Consider the following 19593-nt stretch of genomic DNA (forward strand, 5'->3'; position numbering starts at 1 on the left):
CAAGAAACTTGTTTTGAAACTATGCTTGGAGGAGCTGTCCGTGTTGCCCTAATGAAATTACTGAGAAAAAAATAACTCAGTAACCTTATTTTCCCTAGGTTTTTAACTCATTTTCTAAATGGAAGAGAAATTTTTTTTTTTTACACTCTGGAAGCGAAATGTACATTGTATGTGAAGAACAGTTTATCAGTACAAGATTCAAATATTCTTGATAGTGAGCAATACTGGAATTTGGCTTTGGTCTCCTATTTACAAATTGAAGAAAGGAAAAATACATACCATGAGAAACTGAATTTAAGGGCAGATCAAGTCAACTACAGCTATATGGGTTAGTTTTTAAACATTTATATTCACTTTTCAAAAATGAATTAATTTTTCATTCCATTAGGAAGTCATACCATAATATGTACCATTTATTTCCATTTTGACTTTTTATCTCACAAAGGTCACAGTGTTGATCGGCATAAACTCAGAATTTACTCCACTGTTACCACAGCAAATATTCCTTCCACAACTAGGCTGAAATATTTTGGTCCTATTGGACAGTTTATTGGACCCCTTAAAAAAGAGTGTAGTTATTTAGTGACACCCTCTCTTAAACTATTAGTGAAGGTAAGCACATCGACTGGCCTTTAGACCACCTCCTTGTGCCTAAGCTTTTCTGCTTGAGATCACTATTACATTGGGTTCCCCATTTATCTCTCTCCAGTGACTGAGACCAGAGGAAAATGTGGATCAGGCCACACAAGAAAGAATCATTAGGAATCACCTTACAAGGGCAAACAGTGAGGCTGGGTCACAGTATGTCCTTTTTCTATGTCATGTTACATCTTACGTCTCTCTATATTGAATAGCCTCTTCTGTCTGACCTCTATATTACATCTTTGGTAAAACACACAGAAAGAAGCTCTTGGACACTCCAATCAAGAAGCAATGATGGGAAGCCAAAAATGAGGGGATCTGACTTCACATTTTACACACAGCAGGAAGGAATGACCATTAAAAATTTGAATCGTAAAAATAATCTGAAAGATGAGATAAAAAAAAGAGGACAGCTGTTATTGAAAAACCCAAACTTATGGACTATTTTACATTTGCATGGAAATTTGAATTAGGCTTCAAAAATTCTCCTCTGATTTACATGTGAAGAAAAATTGTCCTCAGACTTCCCTCACCAATATTTCCTACTCCCAAAGCGCTTTCCATAAAATTTATGTGAAAACTGATTTGACTCTTTTCTAGTTTCTGCTGGCCTGCTTGCCTATTCTTTTTTTTTTCTGTCAAGATGAAACACTAGCTGGCAGAGTGCATAAGCAGCTAAAAATTGAGCCTCTGGTCGATTGAAGCCCCACTGCGTGATACCTGAATACTTGTAGGTAAGCTCCACATCCAATCTGGTGCATTTACACCGGATCAGAGTCACCAAAGACGGACTTCCTCATTGGAGATTTGTTAGAAAAGTACTTGTCAGTTCTGGCCAGGAGTTAACGGCAGTTGTTTCTTATTTACTCTCTTGACTGTAGCTTTTATGTGATGGAAAGTATTTTTTAACTATAACAAGTTTGATTTGCTTATGATAAAAAGAAAATAAATCTATCACATTCTAGTTAAAACCTTCACATGCTACTTTTTTGTGTAAATCCCTCATTTGGTGATTTCTGGAGTGAAGTACAGTCTTTGCTGACGTAAATTCAAGATCAACTCTAGCTCAGGTTGGAATTTCAACAAGAGAGGTGAAGCACAGAGGGTTCTACTTATGGCATAGTTTACAACTGGGACACGTTCGTAAGATTTTAAAAGTGGGCTTTGCTTATTCCCTACTTAGGTGTCAGTTGGTTGAAGGTTATGTATTGTTAAGGTCTCAAATATAAAAATGGATATGGACAAAACTGTGCATGCTTGATGCTACAAGCATTTCACAGAACAGCAGAAGAAAACTCGGTCTGGTGATTTTGCTACAGCTGGTGGGCCCTGCACACTTGTTGGTCCAGTGTGAAAGTCTCCTTACAAATCTCCCCAGGAGACAGAAGAACAGCAGATGACTATATCCCAGAGACCCAATGCTGATGCTAATTTGAACTGAAGCTGAGATCTTGGGTATCTGAATAGGGACTAAAAGTTTTCTCCAACAGATTAAAGAAAAAGAGGTCTTCGAAAACGAAAACAATGATGGTTACCGAAGATAAGGGCAGCACTAGAGTATTATTTTTTAGTGGCATTATTTGACAAGATTATTTCAAAAAAAGCCTTTAAAGATATTAACTCAGAGAAAAGAAGTTTTAATTTTTTCATTGAACTTTTCCAGAAACATATTATCTTCAACATGTAAAGAATGTGTGTAGTGGAGTTACACAAAGTTTTTGAAGTGGCTTCCTTTCAAGTGTAAACATTTAAATGACCATATGAAGTAAGGACAAATGAGAAGATTCAGAATATGTCCACAATGACTGTTCAAATAAAGAACTGTTCAAATAAAACAACAGCTGCTAAACCGTTGGTAAGAAGTGGTGGTTCAGGGGGTTGTTAGCTGTTATTTTATGTAGTTATTGAAATAAGAAATTCAATAAATTAAGATGTGAAACATTTAAATAAAAAAAAGATGTAAAACATTTTGATTTACACAGAACATTTCCAAATACAGAAGCTATACAAAGAAAAATTGCTACCCTTTTTTATTGTTAAGAGGATTCACCTGAGCAGTTGTTTTGGTACGGGTGTAATCTTTTGTTACTACTTTATCTATAGTATATATTTCAAGATAAAGTCTGGTTAGGCAAAGGAATTTCTTTTTTTAATTTCATTAAAAATTTTTTGACATATGGTTCGCATATAACAGTATAGTAGTTTCAGGTGTACAACATAATGATTTCACTATCTATACAACATATTTGTATAGACAGCGAAATGATCACAACAGGTCTAGTTATGCAAAGTAATTTCTATCCGTATGGAACCAACTGTACAAAACAGGAATTAAACCCACAATATGGCTGCACGAGTACCAGGGAAAAACTGAGTGAACTGATCCAGTTTTCAAGACGTAGAATATACTCTAATTTAACATCATACTGTGACTATCAATTATTCAGCAAGACTTGTGGCATGCTTAAATTTATAGTGACTAGGCAAGGCTCTTCAAACAACTTTTATAGATAAATAGTAAAACAGACTTCATCAAAGAGACTTACCTGCTCTCTCTTTGCTTTGTTTGTCAGAGAGCACCTGTATAAAAAAATAAAAACTCTCTTAATATCTCAAAATTACACTGTCTTCATCAAGAATATCATCACTGAGTTTGAAAAAAAAAACCAGATTGTAAAATTAGAATCGAATGGCCTCCAGAAATGAAAGTAAAATACCAATTAGCATATTAGGATTGAATGATTTTAGTGTGCACAAAGTATTTGGAATAATACAAGTAATTAAAATACTCATTGACAAAGAAGATGCATGAAGTTTATTTTTCTCAGACTTATGTAAAGATTTACACTATACTATGCGTCCATTTAGCAACTAGAGGAAGACTGAAGTCTAGTTTTTGTCGTCTACTCCACTGTCCTCATGTCACCAACAACCTCCTTAGTGCTAAAACCATCCCCTGCCTCACTTTATCTCTCAGTAACATTATAGCAGCCAAGGCAGCTGAGCACTCCTCCCGTCGAAAGCTTTATCCTTCTAGGCTCCTGTTCTCCCATGCGGTCCCTGCTATCTCTTCTACCTCTCTAACTGTTCCTTTTCATTTTCTTGGTGGATTCCCTTCTTGCCTGTGCCATTCTTGCATATTGATTTAATTTACTTTTGTTTTATTTCGTTTTTCAGACATGGCACAGGGCTGGCTTCTCTTTTTACTTTGCACTTTTTCCAGGGTGATCTCATCTACTTTCCATCCATACCCTGATAACCTCCAGATTTATATCTCCAGCCCACATCTCTTTCCTTGAGCTTCAGGCCAATAGAGGAAACTGTTTATTGGACATCTGCGGTTGGACATTTCACAGACACCCCAAACACCATGTGTTCGGAGCTCAACATTATCCGCCCCCTCACACATACACCCAGCCCCAAACTGATACTCTTTCTGTGTTCCCATCTTAGTGAAAGGCATCACCATTGCTGTGGACTGAATGTGTGCGTCCCTCCCCAAATTCATGTGTTGAAGCCTAATCCCCAATGTGATGGTATTTGGAGGTGGAGCCTTTGGGAGGTAATTTGGTTTGGATGAGGTCATGGGGGTGGGTCCCCATGATGGGACTGGTGCCCTTATAAGAGGATGAAGAGCTCAGAGTTCTCTGCCATGTGAGGACTCAGCGAGGAAAATGGTCATTTGCAAACCAGGAAATGAGTTTTCACCAGACACCACATCTGCCAGTGTCTTGATCTTGGACTTCTAGCTTCCAGAACTGTGAGAAATAAATATTTGTTGTTTAAGCCACTCAGTCTATGGTATTTTTGTCATAGCAACTACAACTGATGAAAACAACCATCTACCTGGTTGCTCAAATTGGAAACCCATCTTTGACACTTTTCTGTCCTTCCAGTTAAATTCTGTTTATGCCTACTCTCGAATATTGCTTGAATCTATCTTTTCATTTCTACTTCCACATCCTGGGCAACATTCATGTCATGCTTAGATAATTGCAATAGCTTTCTAACTTCTAGCTTGACTCTATCTAGTCTTATTTCCCCCCAATCTATTCACATCCAGTGTGATGTTTCTAAAATACAATTTGATCATGTTGCTTTTGTTCTTGGAACTGTTCAATGGTTCCCCATTACCCTAAGAATAAATAGAGTTTAGAGGTTAAGATCTATGTTTACCAATCAGAAAGGCAGTTGCTTGCTGCGTGACCTTCAGAAAGTTACCAAATTTCTCTGAGCCTCACTTCCTCATCAGGCAAACAGGGTTGCTTTGAGGAGTAAGTACAATAATTCATGTGATGTGCTGAGCAACAAGTGTGGCACAGAAGAGACATACAATAAATATTTGTTGATTATTCTGAAGGAATTTCTCAAAAACAAAGACTTATATTTTATTAACTTTTTCAAAGCATCATGTAAATAATACTCTACGAGAGTCAGGAATGAAAGAGACAAAACGCCGATGCAGGCACCAGTTTCGTGGAAGACAATTTTTCCACTGACCGGGGTGTGGGGTGGGGGTGATGGTTCAGGAGGTAATGAGAGCGATGGGGAGCGGCAGATGAAGCTTCCCTCGCTTGCCCACTGCTCACCCCCTGCTGTGTGGCCCAGGTCCTAACAGGCTGCGTACCACTACCAGTCCGTGGCCCGGGGGTTGGGGACCCCTGCTCTATACCACAGTTCCTTGCACCCTATTTTTATTCTCTCTCTCTCTCACCTAATTTTATGTCTCTGTTCACACTTACACTGGGTAAAAGCAAGCTCACAAAAGGATTGATGACTAACAATGAGAAGATTCACTTTTCCCAAGGATATTCATATTTTAAAGGCAACGTCTGATGACAAACACCAAGTACTGAATCTCTAATGGTAAAACTTGAGACACTGTGACCTGGAGGAGGAGAAAGCTCTCTCCACGTTTCTCAAATAATATCAAGTAGGTGACTATTTCCTACTCTAGAAAGAATTCAACTGACTGGAGTAGTGTATCATACTTAAATGGGTCTGACTTGATTTGGAAGCAAATATATTTAATGACTATTTGATTTGGAATAGCAAGTAGAATAAAATTAGAAATTTTATTTACTTTCTAATTTTTGTTTTAATAATTTAAAAATAATTTTTAATAATTTTTGTTTTAATAATTTTGTTTTAATAAATTTTTTGTTTTAATAAGTTTTGTTACCTGAACATAATAAAACATTAAGAATCTTTTTTTTTTTTTTTTTTTAACGTACGCGGGCCTCTCACTGTTGTGGCTTCTCCCGTTGCGGAGCACAGGCTCCTGACGTGCAGGCTCAGCGGCCATGGCTCACGGGCCTAGCCGCTCCGCGGCATGTGGGATCTTCCCGGACCGGGGCACGAACCTGTGACCCCTTAATCGGCAGGCGGACTCTCAACCACTGCGCCGCCAGGGAAGCCCAAGAATCATTTTTAAATATCATAATAATGTTTTAATAATCATTCAACATAGAAATAACCCAGTGGGATTCTTTAAGCTCAACTGCTTAAAAATTCTCAGTTATGAGCTAAGAGCAATTGCTGCAGGGAAATGTCAGCCTGAGGGCTTAAAATGGAAACAAAACATAGTAAGTAGGCTTTCTCAATCACTCCTTGAGATTGATTGCTAATAGAGCTACTCGCACATTAATAATGACAGTAATAATAAATAATCATTGACAGAAGAACTAAAGTCAGATTACTTGATTCCAAAATAAATCAGTGCAACCCAGGTGAAATAAGGATTTCCAGATAAAATAAAAGTATTTGACAAAAGTATGGCGAAGTATCCTTTAGTTCTAAATACAGAATGTTGCACTGAAAGGTGCAGAGTTTGAATTTGGTAAATGTATATGGAATATTAAAAATATTAACGTTGTTACGATGAGAAAAAAGTAGAAATTAAATGCCTGAAATTAAAGCAACAAAAATTAGTGTTCCTGAAAAAAAATAATTAAAAATATTTCTAAAGTTTAAAGATGTTGGAGATATTTGAAAATGAACCCCTAATGCATGTAACCATTTCAATAGTACATGAAAAATTAGACACAGAAGTGTAGGGACACTCCTTTCCCAGGAAAACTGATGAGACAAAGATTAAATATATATATTTTTTACTATGCTATGTCAGTTCTAAAATATTCATAAATGTGATGGTGAACATATATTTCCTTACGGATATACAGCAATATTTTAGCATAATAATTTTCATTAAAAATCACTAGATGACAGGAGCTGAGAGGAAGAGGGAATGGGGAGCTGTTGTTCAACAGGTACAGTTTTGCAAGATGAAAAGAGCTCTGGAGATGGAGGTGCTGATGGTTGCACAACAATGTACTTATGCCACTAGATTGTGCACTTAAAATGGTTAAGATGATACATTTTATGTTATGTGTATTTTTCCACAATTAAAAAGAAAAAACACAAAAATTAGATGCACATAGTCTATTGCCACTTGTTATATGTAACCTCCCACTATCTTACACTTCAAACCACTCTGTTTGGAAATCCAAATAGAATATGTCTAAGATCCAAAACGTGACTTATGGGTACATAATAAGGGACCTGCCACTAACCTGGAGATAATTATTTATACTCCCTAAAGTCATCATGAGATTACAGTCTGCTCTAGAAACATAAAGAAGGAAAGGTGCTCTTTGGAGAAAATGTGGGATAATGTCATTCACTGATGCCAGGGCAATTAGATTAAAACTCTCTAGACAACCAATGGGTTATTTCTCTGGATATTTCATTATCTGTTGAGTGTTTAGTCAACATATAGAAACACTCATGTCTAGCACTATGCTGGGTGTTTGACCCTTTCTCTCTGTTGTATAGATGGCTGGGGGCAGGTAATTATCCCTCTGGAGATTCCGGAACTCTACAACGGTTAGAATTATCTCATGGATAAATCCTAGTAAATTCCTGTGAAGTATGTCTGAGTCACTTGCCTCGTTTGGTGAGATCCTCAGAAGGTGTTAAGTCTTTAATACCGCTAAAGCCATAATAATTATAAATCCATGTTCACAGAGTCTAAGAATAACAACATTTTAGGAATTTGTTTTATGAACATGAATTTAGTACACAATTGCTTTTTGGAACAAATTTACCCAGATATGTATCATAGACAAATATGCAGACTGAATGAATAGAACAATACTAGATAACCATAAAAACATCCAGATAATTTTTTATTGGGAGGCGATGGCCCTTGGAGCTTGTGATGATCAATCAAGTCAATAAATACATCGACTACTATTGTCCAAGTGAAACCAAAAAGCTGTTCCAACACCTGCTGTTCCTGAAACACAAAGGGCCCATTTGTTCCTAGTGCTCTTGCAGTAAGCCTTTAAAACTAAAAGCAGCAGATAAAATCCCAAAGTAAATAAACTCTTAGGAAAACATGTAAGCCATTTTACTATTTGCTCTTTACTTCGTCCAGAATACACCTGTTGGTTTTAAACTCAGCAAATTATACTCAGCGGTGACCCTGACTTAAACATTACAGAATACTGTCCAAGTAGCAATGAGCAGATAAGGTTAATCACCAGATTACCACTGGAAAGCTGGTTTCCTTGGACAAATATAAGGGATGTGAGTATTACACACTGACTTTGGCCCAAATAATTTAAGACTCACTGACTGTGATGTAGGTGAATATATATCTCAAAAAGAAACTTTTCCTAATCTCTCTCATGTTAGCTACTTAAAAGATTATGCACAAACTATACATAAAAATGAAAGAGAAAAGGAAATATTTAAAAGCATTGTAATCTCCAATTCCAGAGTCCTTTTAAGGAGCCCTGCTAAGAGAAGAGTTTCAACCAGAGTAGCAGTTCATGAAGAAATAAGATGAAAATTTACTGTTCCTCAATTACCATACTAAGTTCTCATTACTGACTTTAAATTTGAATTCAAAATATTCCAAGAATAGCCTTGTAGAGAAGTTTCCAAAACTTTTGATTTCTGTAAAAATTCCTTATAGTGGTTCCTACCTAATTGTCAAAGCTATCGCTTCCCTGACTCAGGCTGAGAAAAGCCTGTAGTAACTCTTAGTTAGTGGGGGTGTGGGGAGAAACAGAAGATAACAGATTTCCTCACAAATAAGTACACTATGAGAGCCAAATAAAAAGCTGTTAAAAAGGCTAGAGAGAATACATAACATAATTTTAAATCTACTCTTTCTTTTTATTTGATCTTCACTGATTTCCTTTAGACTTGAGATATAGAAAGTAATGCTTATTTTCAGTGCTATATGAAAATTTCAGTAAAGCTTAAGCATAAGAGTCAAATGAAAATCTACTTTTATGGATTGAAAAATATTTTGATTCAGCCCATGATGTATGAATCTTTCCACTTATAAATTTAAATTTTGGAATATGTATATTAGTATTCACATATTTGAATAGAAGTAGTAAGTAAGGCATAATTTCAGACATTTAACCTAAATGCAAAAAAATATATAGTCTTTACTAGTTCAGTGAGTCTAAAGTGATGTTATTTAATAAACCATGTCATTTTAATATGCATGCTTGACATCTGCTGCTGATAAAAAGGATTTTATATTTTATAGTTAACATTTAAAGAAAAAACACAACTGTAGTTTTGCTATTTATCACAGACCACAGATGGCATAGGCCACATTTGGGTGGCTTCATTTCCTTCTTGAATAGTTTATATAAAGAGGCCACTTGTTTTCTCTCTTTCTGTGTATGTTTTATATAAGGTTTGGATCAAGTCCCAGAAATGAATAAATGAAGGAAGAAAGGAATGCCTCAAATGAAAATGAAGTTTCTTAATAACATAACTGATTATAGAATTTTCCTGGATCAAGCCTAGTTAATAAAGTTCATTCTAAAACAATGATCCAAGGAATTTTCATCTGGATAAATAGTTGAAGTAAGTTTTCCAGAACTGCGAAAAACCCTCAGGACCTAAAAAGTTCCATCCTTTGAACAACTGCATTTTCTCTAGGCAAAGTGGACTAATCCTTTGATTCAAGGCAGATTTTGCCAGGAGCCTGTAGGGAAGCAGCAGCTGAGCATGATGCTGCAGAGACAGCCAGACTGCTCTGGAGGTGTCCAGATGCTCTCCTTGTCTCTGGACCATGAACCTGGAACATGGATCTTCTTGTCCTGCTTTCTCAGACTTCCTGTGTTCCTCCCTTTAGATCCTATGCTGATGGTCCTGCTCCAACTTGGACATTGAGCTTGGTGTGTCCCCTGACTCTGACTGACCCCAACACACCAGCTCCTGACCCTTTCCTCTAGAAGATGTCACTGCTTATCTGGAGGCATCAATGCAATAGTATAAAACATATATAAATTTTCTTTAAATTGTGTTAGAAGAATTAAAAATCAATGACTACACTTACACGAGAATTTACCAGATAGTAATAACAGAAATATTATGAGACACTCAAAGTGACAAACAAAAGCTCTGAGTGCAAAGCCAATGGATTAATATATGAGAAATGGGAGTGTGAATTAATTAGCTCAAAATCAAACTTTTTTTCTCCTTATTTGGTTCAGAATCCTTTAATAATCATAAAAAGTGTTTGGTTTCATGATTTACCTACGAATTTCCTAGCCCAGTAACAAACTGCAGCCCTAGTAAAAAATGCTTCCAATACCTTGGTCTGGCTATCCAGCTTTACAAGAGTCCTGATCCACCCTAACATAACTGGTAAGAGTAAAAGACTCCAAGATTTGATAATCTAGAAGGGTAGATAAGACATACACACAGAAACCAACAGAAAGCTATGCAATGAAGAATTTATTATGATACAGAATTAACTGATTTAGATAAGTGCAATTAACATTTAAGAATACCTTAAAGATAGTAGTGAAAGAACTTTCACTACATTTAGGTGTGCTGTTGAAAATCCAGCTGGATGAAAATGAAATTGAGTTCTCTACTCTGAATGAGAGTCACAGTCTAGAGCAGAAGACAGCCCCATAATGAGAAGGTTGTGACCCTTTGGAACAAATATACCAATAGAGGTGTACGTAAGGAATGATGGTTGCACAGAGAAAGGTGTAGTGGGCCTCATGAAAAGAATCGGGGGGGCGGTTGTATAGAGAATAATATTTAAGATCGCTCCTAATGAATAATCTCACTGGTAAAATAAAAGGGAGAGGGGAATTCCAGAGAGAAGGGACAACATGTACAAAGGAAAGGGGCAGAGGAAAGCATGACTCTGGGGAAATGCTGTAAATCAGTTATAGGGAAGAGTGTAAAATGATGGGGTTAGAAAGATTAAGAATGGGCTAGATAATAGAGGAATTTGTATACTATACTAAGGCACTGGGAACGATGCCTATGGGTTTATAAGGACTCCAAAATTATAGGCTGGAATGGTAATTCAGAAGCAACATAAGGGATGGATTGGGGGAGGAAAAGTTTGGACACAAGTCAGGGGATTGTTCAGTAGGTCAAGACCTCGTGAAACAAAAGGACCTGAAATAGACTATGTGTGAGGATGTGGTCATTAAGAGTCATAGTTAGGAGGGGATTGAGAGCAGGGAAAGAGAGAGAGAGAAGGATAGAGAGAAGTGTCTTGGATAGTTTTTAGGTTTTACTTAGGAAACTGGTCCACAGAGGTGTCACGCTGATGAAGATGAGCAACAGGGGAGGTGGTCAGAGGTTTGGAATATAAGGTAAGGAATTCTACTTTTAGACACATTGAGTTTGAAGAGACTGTGGGACACTGAATGGGGGCTGTATAAAGAAGCTGGAGTTCAGGAAAGTGGTCTGGACTGAATGAATATGGAATATCAGTGAGAATTCCAGCTCTGAAAGAAGTGGAGCTTGTTAGGGGAAAGTGTGATTATACCGAGAACAAGAGAGGTGAAGACAAAAGTCTGGGGGCATCATAGTATCTATGACACTGAAGGAAATGACTGAGGGAAAGCAGCCAGAGAAAAGAGTGATATAGAGTATGACAAAAAAGGGAAGATTTTAACCAGGAGGAGTAGGTCAGTAGAAAAGGACTGAAAATGGACAACTCTGAAGATACTAAAATTTGGTAACTATGAAGTGGCCTTGGCTAGAGACAGGGAATAGAGATTTGAACAAGATAAATTAAGGAATACATGGGAAATAAAGTAATCTAATCTCAAGAAGCTTGGCCTAGCGAGGATGAAGAATGCAAAAGTGCTAGCATTAGTGAAACCACACAACTCAGATTGGGACTTGAACTCATGGTCTTTTCATTGAGATCACACACCTGGTCTCAGGACTTAATGAAGCTCAGGTTCTTGATGTCTCCTCGCAGAAAGAATTCAGTGAGAGACAAAGTGATAGGTAAGAAGTGGATTTACTTAGAGAGAAACACACTCCACGGACAAAGTATGGGCCATCTCAGAAGGCGAGAGGCACCAGGGTCTGGGGTTGTCAGTTTTTATAGGGGTGGGTAATTTCATAGGCTAATGAGTAGGAGGAGTGTTCCAACTATTTTGGAGAAGGGGTGGGGATTTCCAGGAATTGGGCCACTGCCACGTGTTGACCTTTTATGGTTGGCCTTGGAACTGTCATGGCACCTGTGCGTGTGTCACTTAGCATGCTGATGTGTTACAATGAGTGTATAATGAGGTGCAAGGTCCACTGGAAGTCAAATCTTCCACCATCTTGGATCTAGTTAGTTCTAAACAGTTTTTGTCATGTCCTATGGCTATATCATTCTTTCAAAGGTTGTGCCCTGCCCCCTTCCCTCCTGTTTCATTAGGAGGCAGTATGATGGAGGGCTTTTGTAAATTTGAAGAGATTTCAATATCTTCAGGGCCTGAGGAGAAGAAACTCAGTGAAGATTACAGATGCAGTTACAAAGGAGCAGGGATCCTGAGGAGGGGGCAAGCATGGACCCAGGAGTGCCTGATGGGGAGAAGACATGGAAGGTAGATACTGACAGCTTGGCTGAGGTGGACCAGTAGGGCGACAGCTGACAAAATTAGAGCAGGGAGTGGTGACAGAATGTAAGGGGCATACACATCTGCGGGCTTCCAGGTTTTTTGCGGGTATGAAGGCCAGGATGAGGGAGGTCTGCAGCTGAAGAGGGGGTACAGGGTAAATCTGTTTACCAACTGAGAAGCAACATAGTGTTTCCTTTTTGTAGTCCTCGGACTATAGTCTCATACTCAAATATATTTATACTTTATATAAATATAAAACTGTTCTGGGGACTTCCCTGGCTGTCCAGTGGTTAAGACTTCGCCTTCCAATGCAGGGGGTGCAGGTTTGATCCCTGGTGGGTGAGCTAAGATCCCACATGCCTCGTGGCCACAAAACCAAAAAAACATAAAACAGAAGCAATATTGTAACAAATTCAATAAAGACTTTAAAAATGGTCCACATTTTAAAAAAAACTTAAAAAAAAATATAAAACTATTCTGTAGTTATTTCACAAATTCATCTCTCTCCTCAAGCAAACTGTGAATACTGGAAAATTAAGACCTGCCTCTCTCTATTTCTTTTTAGGCATTATGGTACAGTACATCAGAAAGAGCTGGGGTTTTGAGGTAGACACATTGGGTTTGAGTCTTGAATCCAACTCTGACTATTATATGGTTTTAGGCAACTTTTCTCACCTATCTGAGACTTAGTTTGCTTATATGTAAAATGGAGATAATAATATAGACCTCATAAGAATGCAAAGATTAAATTTAAAAATTGTGTACCATCTCTCATCCATAGCCTCCAGGACTAGATTGGGTACATAATAAGCTTAATATATGCCTTCTAAGTAAAAGAGGAACCTGGAAAACCTATGCACATCTACATGAAAATATCCTCTCTTCAACTACTATATTCAGTTTCATATCTAACTTTAAAAATACTGCCCACCATTAAAGAAAGTATGGAAAAGAAGTCATTCTGTCACACCCTAATTCCGTCCTTCAGTGATCATACCTTTCTCCTCACAGTTATATGTGCTTAAGTAAGAAATCCAAATTAAGAGTTTGGTTTGGCTCTTACCACATGGCGGGCCTCCTTAGGCAACATCCCCCCAGGTTTGACTGCTTCGTAGGCCTATTTGCCTTGGCTTTCAGGCTTGTTTTTATAGACCAGTCCTGCCAGCTTTTAAGATTATACAAGATTATAGTGGCATATTTTATTTAATGCTTCATTTTCTTTATAAGAGTGGTTTTTGGTTTTTAAAAAACAAAATGCCTTTTAAGTCTGATGACTTGTTCAGCTGAATATAGGCCAACTGAGAAGAATTGGGTCACCAAGTTCTGGACACAGCCCTGGAAAATGTCAGGAGTTGGATGGTCTACTCTTCTGGCCCCAGCTCAAGTAACTTCCTGAATGAATCTTAAGTGCTTTAAGAAATAAAAGCACTCTTAAGAACTTGTTCTTAAGAACAAGTGATATTGGCTTTGGGGGAGCATCCATTTCATTTTGAATTTGAAAACCACAGGAAAATCAATAGTTTAAGGATATGCCAATAACAGATGAAGTATAGGAGATAATAATAACATAGTATCACTACTTTTATCTGTGTTAATGGAGGTCTGGGACTTTATCCAGCAAAATATAATTTAACATCATCTTTAGATATAAATGATTGTATAGATACTTTGCTGCATTTAAATAAGAAAAGAGAAGCATTTCCTAAAAATGAAGACTTAAAAAAAAAGGTGAAGAAGGTGGTATTTTTGGTCCAGCAATTTGGTCCTCAATAGCAGAAAAAAAATGGCCTGAATTCTTCTTGCTTCTCTGTTCCTGCCAACCTCTGCATAAAGGTGCTGATGAGTAGTGAAAAGAACAAAAGGAATGTAGTAGGAAGAAGAAACTTAAAAAGCAAGGCTACAGGGAGATCACCTCCGTGCTTTGTGACCACCTAGAGGGGTGGGATAGGGAGGGTGGGAGGGAGACGCAAGAGGGAGGAGATATGGAGATATATGTATAAGTATAACTGATTCACTTTGTTATAAAGCAGGAACTAGCACTGAAAAGCAATTATACTCCAATAAAGATGTTAAAAAAAAAAAGCAAGGCTGATCAGTTTATGATATGAAACTCACAAGCTAGATAGTACTTGAACAACCAAAAGATGACTTTTTTTTTCTTGTATTTACTTAATGCCTTGTCTCCTAACTTTAAGGGCTTCTGACTTGTGGCGGCTATAAATGCACGGGTTGGATCTTCTGCTCAGGGAGCTATAGCCCCTCTAGATCCACCACCTCCTTGGTGTTGAGGCCATACTTCCTGCAGGCTGCATCCGCCCAGTGAGTGAGGTTGGTGGGGATACCAATAGAGCCCTTTCTAGCCAGAGGCAGGATACTCCCTATGGACAAATTTGTTACAGGACCTTCCATTGGTCTGGCCAAACCTTTCTTGGAACCGCAGCTGGTCTGCAACTCCTCCTTCCCTCTCTCCTTCCATAAGTGCCAGACTTCCAATACAGTAGGGAGGCTCTTCCCAGCTTTCTTTGCTCCTGTTCCCAACAAGCCCCTTGCATGTCTAATCCTACCTTGGCATCTACCTCTTGGCAGACATGAATTAACACATTCATCCACTATCTTGCATTTGTTTTATGGTCATAAGCAGGTATTTATGTACAGAAAAGCTGAAGCAAAGAAAGATTTAATAAACTGCCAAAGGAGATAAGATAACTCAAAGACCTTAGGGTTCCATCTTAGGGCCTGGGGCTCCATCTTAGGGCCTGAAGCTCCTGATGCCCCGTGGTCTTTCACTTAACAAATATTTATTGAATGCCTCCTATATGCCTGCTCTGGACCTTATCCTAAGAATAAAGGGCTCCTTTGAGTGGCATGCTCAGGTCTGTGATATAATAAGGTCATTCTGCTGCAGATTGGAGAAAGAATTCAAGGGGAGCAAGGCCAGATGAGAGGCCAGTTTGGAGGCTGGTGCAGTCACCAAAGAAGAGATAATGGTAGCACGTGTGAGAACAGCCCCAGCGTAGATAAAAGAGGTTGGGGAATATTTAACAGGGAAATATGAGAAGAGAGATTCAGCATAGACTTACTCCTCACCAGCCCTGGGCTATACTCTGGGAAGACAGGAAACAATAGACATTCCCAACTGTCCAGAAGCATTTGAATGACTTCTGTTCAAAGATGTGTGTGTAAAGGAACTTTTGCTTGACTCCAGTCCCTTAAAGCCCAGAGACATAATGGAAAACAGGAGGAAAAAAACCTCCCACACCAATAAAACAAGAAAATGGCCATATGCCTAAACCACAGACTATGACACACAGAAGTCAATTACAGTGGGAAGCTCTGCCAGAATGAGGGTGCTGAGAGCAGCCCCAAAACTCAGACTCTGAACAGGATGCAGACTTCTCCAAAAATAAGTGTCACAGTAGTGGAAGGTCTGGCCAGGCGACCCTCTGATTAGAACAACCAGTGCTAGGAGAATTTGGGAGAAGCAAGAAGTGCCTTGTGTGATGTGTCTTATGGACACCCGGGTCTGGATTTCTCTTGGAAGGGCCCCTCTGAGCACTGAACTGCCTGCGAAACGTGTTTATTATTATTATTTTTAATCTTGTGGGTTATTTTTCATTTTTACAGCTTTACTGAGGTAAAAATGACATAGAATAAACTGCATAGATAATGTAGTAAATTTGGACATATGAATATACCTGGGAAAACATCATCACAATCAAGATACTAAACATCTGCCTTCCAAAAGTTTCCTTGTGCCCCTTTGTAATCATCTTCCACAGCCTCTCTTGCCTCCCAGCTCTAGTAGCAGACAATCAATGACCTGTCTTCTCTCACTATAGACTAGTCTGAATTCTTAAGAATTTTGTATAAATGGAACAATACAGTATTTACTCTATTTTTTCTGGCTTCTTTCACTTAACATAATGCATTTGCGATTCATCCGTATTGTTTTATATATCAATAGCTCCTTTTTATTGCTGAGTAGTAGTCCATTGCATAGAGATATTACAATTTGTTATTCATTCTTCTATTGATGGACACCTAGGTTGTTTCCAGTTTGAGGTTATACAAATAAAGCTGCTATGAACATTTGTGTACAATTCGTTGTATGGATATTTTCTTCCAGTGGAATGATGGAATTTTGATAGGTGTCTGTTTAACTTTTTAAGAACTGCCAAGCTGTTTTCTGAAGTATTGTGCCATTTTACATTCCCGCCAGCAGTGTGTAAGAGTTCTGGTTACTCCACATCCTTGCCAACACGTGGTATGGTCAGTCTCTTTAATTTTAGCCACTCTAATAGGTGTATAAGGGTATTTAATTTTTTGTGGTTTCATTTTCATTTCCCCAATAACTAATGATGCTAAGTGGCTTTTTCGTGTGCTTATTTGCAATATGTATGCTTACTTTGAAAAATGTCTTTTGAATCATTTGCCCATTTTTTAAATGGTCGATCATTTTTTCATCATTACATTTTTAGAGTTCTTCAATTATTCTGGATACAAGTCCTTTATCAGATAAGTGATTTGTGAAGATTTTCTTTCAGTCTGTGGTTTATCTCTTCATTCCCTTCACAGTGTCTTTATTTTATTTTATTTTTCTTTTTTTTTGCGGTACGTGGGCCTCTCACTGTTGTGGCCTCTCCCGTTGCGGAGCACAGGCTCCGGAGGCACAGGCTCAGCGGCCATGGCTCACGGGCCTAGCCGCTCCGTGGCATGTGGGATCTTCCGAGACCGGGGTCCGAACCCGTGTCCCCTGCATCGGCAGGCGGACTCTCAACCACTGCGCCACCAGGGAAGCCCTTCACAGTGTCTTTTGAAGAGAAGTTCTTACTATTGAAAATGTCCAGTTTTGTAATGAAATATTTTTGGTGTCAATCTAAGAAATATTTGCCTTACCCAAGGTCAGAAAGATTTTTCTCCTGTGTTTTATTCTGGAAGTTTTACAGTTTTAGATTTTACATTTGTCTATGATCCCTTTTGAGATAAATTTTGTTAGTGGTAAGAAGTCTGGACCAAGATTCATTTTTTCACACATGAATATCCATATTGTCTCAGTACCATTTGCTGAAGAGACTGTCTTTTCTCCATTGAATTACCTTTGTCCCATTGTCTGTCTCCTTTGCATTACTTTATATTTTCATGGTGTCATTTTATCTCCTTAATTGGTTTGTAAGCTGTAACTCTGATTTTTCTACTTGTTGTTGATTAGGTTCTTAGTCCTTGGTTTGGGATTTACAGTTTACATCTTTGACTTATCGGTCTACTGTCAAGTAGTATCACACAACTACATGTATGGTACATAAAACCTACAACACTTCACTTCCATAGTCCTTCTTCAGACTATTACTTTCAGACATTTTACTTCCATATCTGTGATAAACCCCCAAATACACTGCCATTGTATTTGCTTTAAACAATTATTTTTAAAGAGATGTAAAATATTTTTAATTGCACTTATCTTCATATTCATCATTTCTCACACTCTTCATTCCTTTGTGTAGATCCAGATTTCCTTCTGGTATCATTTTCCTTTAGCCTGGGGACTTCCTGTAACATCTCTTATAGTACAAGTCTGCTGGTGATGAATTCTCTGATATTTTTATGTGTAAGATAGTTATTTTACCTTTATTCGAAAGATTTTTTTTTCTGGGTATAGAATTCTACTTTGACAGTTTTTCTTTTAGTAAACATATTATTCCATTGGCTTGCCTTGTTTCCAAACAAAACTTGAGGTCATTTTTCTTCATTCTTCTGCATAGAATGTGTCTTTTTTCTCTCTGGTGGCTTTTAAGATTATCTTTTTATCATTGGTTTTAAACAATTTCATTATAACGTGCCTTAGTGTAGTTTTCAGTTTTTTTGTGCTTGGCGTTCATTGAGTATCCTGATTTTGTGGGTTTGAAGTTTTCATCAAATATGGAAAAATTAAGCCATTATTTATTCAAATACTTTTTTGTTTTCCCCTTTTCCTTTTCCCTTGGAGACTCCAATTACATGTATATTAAGCTGCTTAAAGTTACCTCAGAGCTAAATGATATTTTTTAAAGTAAATTTTATTTTTTAAAGCAATTTTAGGTGTATAGCAAAACTGAGTGGAAGATAGAGTTTTCATATACTCTGTCTACATAAACACACATTTATTATAATTGATGAACCTACATTGATGCATCATTTTCACACAAAGTCCATAGTCTACGTTAGAGTTCAATCCTGGTATTGTACATTCTATGGGTTTAGACAAATGTATAACATGTATCCAACATTAGAGTATCACAAAGAGCAGTTTCACTGCCCTAAAAAGCTTTTCTGTTCTGCCCATTCATTCTTCCCTCTCCCCTAACCCCAGGTAGCCACTGATCTTTCCCTGTCTGCGTGGTTTTGCCTTTTCCAAAATGCCATATAGTTGTAATCAAACAGTGTGTAGCTGTCTCATATTTGCTTCTTTAACTTGGAAATATGCATTCAAGTTTCCTCCATGTATTTTTCATGGCTTGATAGTTCATTTCCTTTTAGCACTGAATAATATTCCATTTTCTGTATCACAGTTTACTTATCTATTCATCTAGTTGTCCCACCTACTCAAAGACATCTTAGCTGCTTCCAAGTTTTGGCAATTATGAATAAAGCTGTTCTAAACATTTGGGTGTAGGATTTTCTGTGACATAAGTTTTTAACCCCTTTGGATAAATACCAAGGAGCATGATTGCTGGATCGTATGATGAGAGTGTGTTTAGCTCGTAAGAAACTTCCAAACTGCCTTTCAGAGTGGCTGTACCATCTTCCATTCTCACCAGCACTGAGTAAGAGTTCCTGTGGCTCCACTTCGTCAGCACTTTCTGTTGTCAGTGTTTTGAATTTTGGCCATTCTAATAGGCGTGTAGTGGTATCCCACTGTTGGCTCAATTTGTCTTTCCCTGATGACATATGATGTAGAGCATTTTTTAGATGCTTCTTTGCCATCTGCATATTTTCTTTGATGAGGTGTGCTTCCCCCGCCACCCCGCCCCCACCAACTCTTTTCTCTGTGTGTTTCATTTTAGATAGT

At 37.9% G+C, this 19593-nt stretch overlaps 1 protein-coding gene across 3 annotated transcripts in view; it reads right to left on the minus strand.

The window, feature by feature from the left end:
* The window catches only part of STARD13 (StAR related lipid transfer domain containing 13), a 383423-nt gene that overhangs the window by 290200 nt on the left and 73630 nt on the right, over positions 1-19593 (minus strand). For all 3 annotated transcript variants that reach the window (XM_079903299.1, XM_079903298.1, XM_079903297.1), the window contains one exon: positions 3189-3222. In XM_079903299.1, coding sequence (XP_079759425.1) covers positions 3189-3222 — 34 coding nt within the window. The remainder of the gene's footprint in view (positions 1-3188; positions 3223-19593) is intronic.

Source organism: Stenella coeruleoalba, assembly GCF_951394435.1.
Source record: "Stenella coeruleoalba genome assembly, chromosome: 18".
In the NCBI taxonomy this organism is placed as follows: Eukaryota; Metazoa; Chordata; class Mammalia; order Artiodactyla; family Delphinidae; genus Stenella; species Stenella coeruleoalba.